This window comes from Austrofundulus limnaeus, unplaced genomic scaffold, assembly GCF_001266775.1.
Source record: "Austrofundulus limnaeus strain Quisiro unplaced genomic scaffold, Austrofundulus_limnaeus-1.0 Scaffold755, whole genome shotgun sequence".
NCBI lineage: Eukaryota > Metazoa > Chordata > Actinopteri > Cyprinodontiformes > Rivulidae > Austrofundulus > Austrofundulus limnaeus.
In genome coordinates this window covers 167,727-170,969 of record NW_013953157.1, presented here as the reverse complement: position 1 = coordinate 170,969, position 3,243 = coordinate 167,727, and the positions used below count along the sequence as shown (strand labels likewise).

At 47.6% G+C, this 3,243-nt stretch overlaps 1 protein-coding gene across 1 annotated transcript in view; it reads right to left on the bottom strand.

Annotated features, from left to right (window-relative positions):
• The window catches only part of LOC106532349 (SAM and SH3 domain-containing protein 1), a gene marked incomplete at its 5' end in the record, with an annotated part of 37,531 nt that overhangs the window by 21,024 nt on the left and 13,264 nt on the right, over window positions 1-3,243 (bottom strand). Inside the window, 1 exon segment of the mRNA XM_014028386.1 lies at window positions 877-1,006. Within this exon segment, the coding sequence (XP_013883840.1) occupies window positions 877-1,006 (130 nt within the window).

The following is a 3,243-nucleotide window of genomic DNA, read 5'->3' as shown; positions in this document are numbered from 1 at the left end:
ACTTTTTATTCACATGTCAGAAATCTTTGGTTGAATCTCAAACTCTAGCTGCACCAACCTATTTATTGGTCAGTGATGACTGAAGCGATTTAAGAGGAAACTGATTCAGTCCGCACTAACCAATAGGGACACGTCTTACATCTTTTGTTCCTCCTTAGGCCCCGCCCCGGATGTTCATGTTTTCTGAGTTCAAAACTTTTTTGAGTTCAACCAAAAACTTAAAGCATCAACCAAAAGTTTGAGAATCAAACCAAAGATTTCTGACATGAGAAAAAAAAAGTTTCTGTTTTGCAAAAAACTTAATGATTGAATTTTTTTTATTTAAATTGCTTTTTTGTTTGGTTGAAAAAAAATTTTTTAGATTAATTTTTTTTATTAAAAACATTTTTTGGATTGAATTAGCTTTTTTTGGTCGATTGAATAATACAAAAACAAAATCGCCTTCATAATATACGAAGCAAGAGTAGATTGTGTTAGATTATTAATCTTTTTTAGCCTGGAAATCAAGAAGTTTCAGTGCAATTGTCTCTCTCCACCAGAAGTTAATTTCCCTTAATTTGAGAAGATTCAGACTAAAATCAATTTTTTTAAACTTAATTTTAGATTTAGAAGTTTGGCAGTGTAGTTGTAGAAGTTCATCCAGTGATTACAATTCTAATAAAAACCAGTCCGTTGGTTGAGGATATATTTTGCTAACAGAAAAGCAAACATAAACACACAGAGTTGTCATTTTGCCTTTGGTGGAGGGTGATAATTAAATTACCATACCTTCTTTTCTCTGAAGCATTTTACTGTAAAAACATTCAAAACCTAAAAACTCCTGAGCTTATTCATGAAGTTAGGTCTGATTCTGGTCTGATGGGTCGGGTTCAGTACCTTCCACTTCGGGCTTCTTCTCATCATCCACTCTGATCAGTTTTTTCTTGACTTTCCGAGTGGAGCTGACGAGTTTGTGGAGCCTTTTAAATGTGACAGATTCCTCTTCGTTGTCTGACAGGTCACAGGGCTGATAGATACAAAAAACAGTTTTACCAAAAATGCTTTATTGTATGAATGCTGAGTCAACATTAACATTATTGTTTTGTTGTTTATAGTTTTTAAACTACAATCACTTGGTGTTATTTTAACTATTCATGTGCCACATTATTACAGATACACAGTGCTATTGTACAGTGGGAATAGTTTGCTGACTTTTGTATTCCTCTCCATGGGCTGCCACTTTATCGTGGTGGAGAGGTTTGAGTGTCCCAATGACCCTAGGAGCTATGTTGTCGGGGGCTTCATGCCCCCAGTAGGATCACCCAAGGCAAACAGGTCCTAGGTGAGGAGTCAGACAAAGTGCAGCCCAAAGACCCCTATGATGAGTACCATAAATGGAGTCAGTGTTCCCTCGCCCGGACGCGGGTCACCGGGGCCCCACTCTGGAGCCAGGCCTGGAGGTGGGGCACGTTGGTGAGTGCCTGGTGGCCGGGCTTTCACCCACGGAGCCCGGCCGGGCACAGCCCGAAGAGGAGACGTGGGTCCCCCTTCCCATGGGCTCACCACCTGTGGGAGGGGCCGTAGGGGTCTGGTGCATTGTGTGTTGGGCAGTGGTCGAGGGCGAGGACCTTGGCAGTCTGATCCTCGGCTACAGAAGCTGGCTCTAGGGACGTGGAAGTCACCTCTCTGGTGGGGAAGGAGCCTGAGCTGGTGTGTGAGGTTGAGAGGTTCCGACTAGATATAGTTGGACTCACCTCGACGCACCGCTCTGGCTCTGGAAACAGTCTCCTCCAGAGGGGTTGGACCGAGCAGGAGTGGGCATACTTATTGCCCTCCATCTCGGTGCCTGTACGTTGGGGTTCACACAGGTGAACGAGACGGTTGCCTCCCGCCGCTTAAGTGTAGGGGGACGGGTCCTGACTGTTGTTTGTGCCTATGCACCTAACAGCAGCTCAGATTATCCACCCTTTTTGGAGTCCTTGGAGGGGGTGCTGGAGAGCGCTCATAACGGGAGCTCCTTTGTTCTGCTGGGGGACTTCAACGCTCACGTGGGTGATGACAGTGAGATCTGGAGAGGCGTGGTTGGGAGGAACGGCCCACCCAATCTAAACCTGAGCAGTGTTTTGTTATTGGACTTCTGTGCTCGTCATGGATTGTCCATAACGAACACCATATTCAAATATAAGGGTGTCCATATGTGCTCTTGGCACCAGGACACCCAAGGCCACAGTTCGATGATCGACTTTGTTGTTGTTTCATCTGATCTGTGGCCACATGTCTTGGACACTCGGGTGAAGAGAGGGGCAGAGGTGTCAACTGATCATTACCTGGTGGTGAGTTGGCTCTGTTGGTGGGGGAGGATGCCGGTCAGACCTGGCAGACCCAAACGTATAGTGAYGGTRTGCTGGGAACATCTGTCAGAGTCTCCTGTCAGACGGAGCTTCAACTCGCTTCTCCGGGGGAACTTTGAACACGTTCCAGGGGAGGTGGTGGACATTGAGTCTGAGTGGGCCATGTTCTGTACCTCCATTGTCGGAGCATCTTACCTGAGCTGTGGCCCTAAGTTTGTCGGTGCCTGTCAAGCGGCAACTCGAACCCCCTGGTGGACACCAGGGGTGAGGAATGCTGTCAGGCTGAAGAAGGAGTCCTATCAGGTCTTTTTGGCCTGTGGGACTCCGGAAACAGCTGATGGGTATTGGCAATCCAAGCAGATTGCGGCTCGGTTGGTCACTGAGGCAAAAACTCAGGCGTCCACCATCTGGCATCTCGGAGGGTGGGGGGGTCACCTTCAACACTATCTATGGTGGGGATGGTGTGCTGCTGACCTCAACTTGAGACGTTGTGGGTTGGTGGGTGGAATACTCCAAAGACCTCCTCAATCCTACCAACACGTCTTCCCATGAGGAAGCAGAGCCTGAGGATCCTGGGTTGGACTCTCCAGTCTCTGGTGCTGAGGTCACCAAGGTGGTTAAAAAGCTCCTCAGTGGCAGGGCGCCGAGGGTGGATGAGATTTGCCTGGAGTTCCTTAAGGCTCTGGATGTTGTGGGGTTGCGTTGGTTGACGCGACTCTACAATATTTCATGGACATCGGGGGCAGTTCCCCTGGATTGGCAGACTGGGGTGGTGGTCCCCCTATTTAACCCTATTTAAAAAGGGGGACCGCAGAGTGTGTTCCAAATATAGGGGGATCACACTTCTGAGCCTCCCTGGTAATGTCTATTCAGGGTTCCTGGAGAGGAGGGTCCGTCAGATAGTCAAATCTCA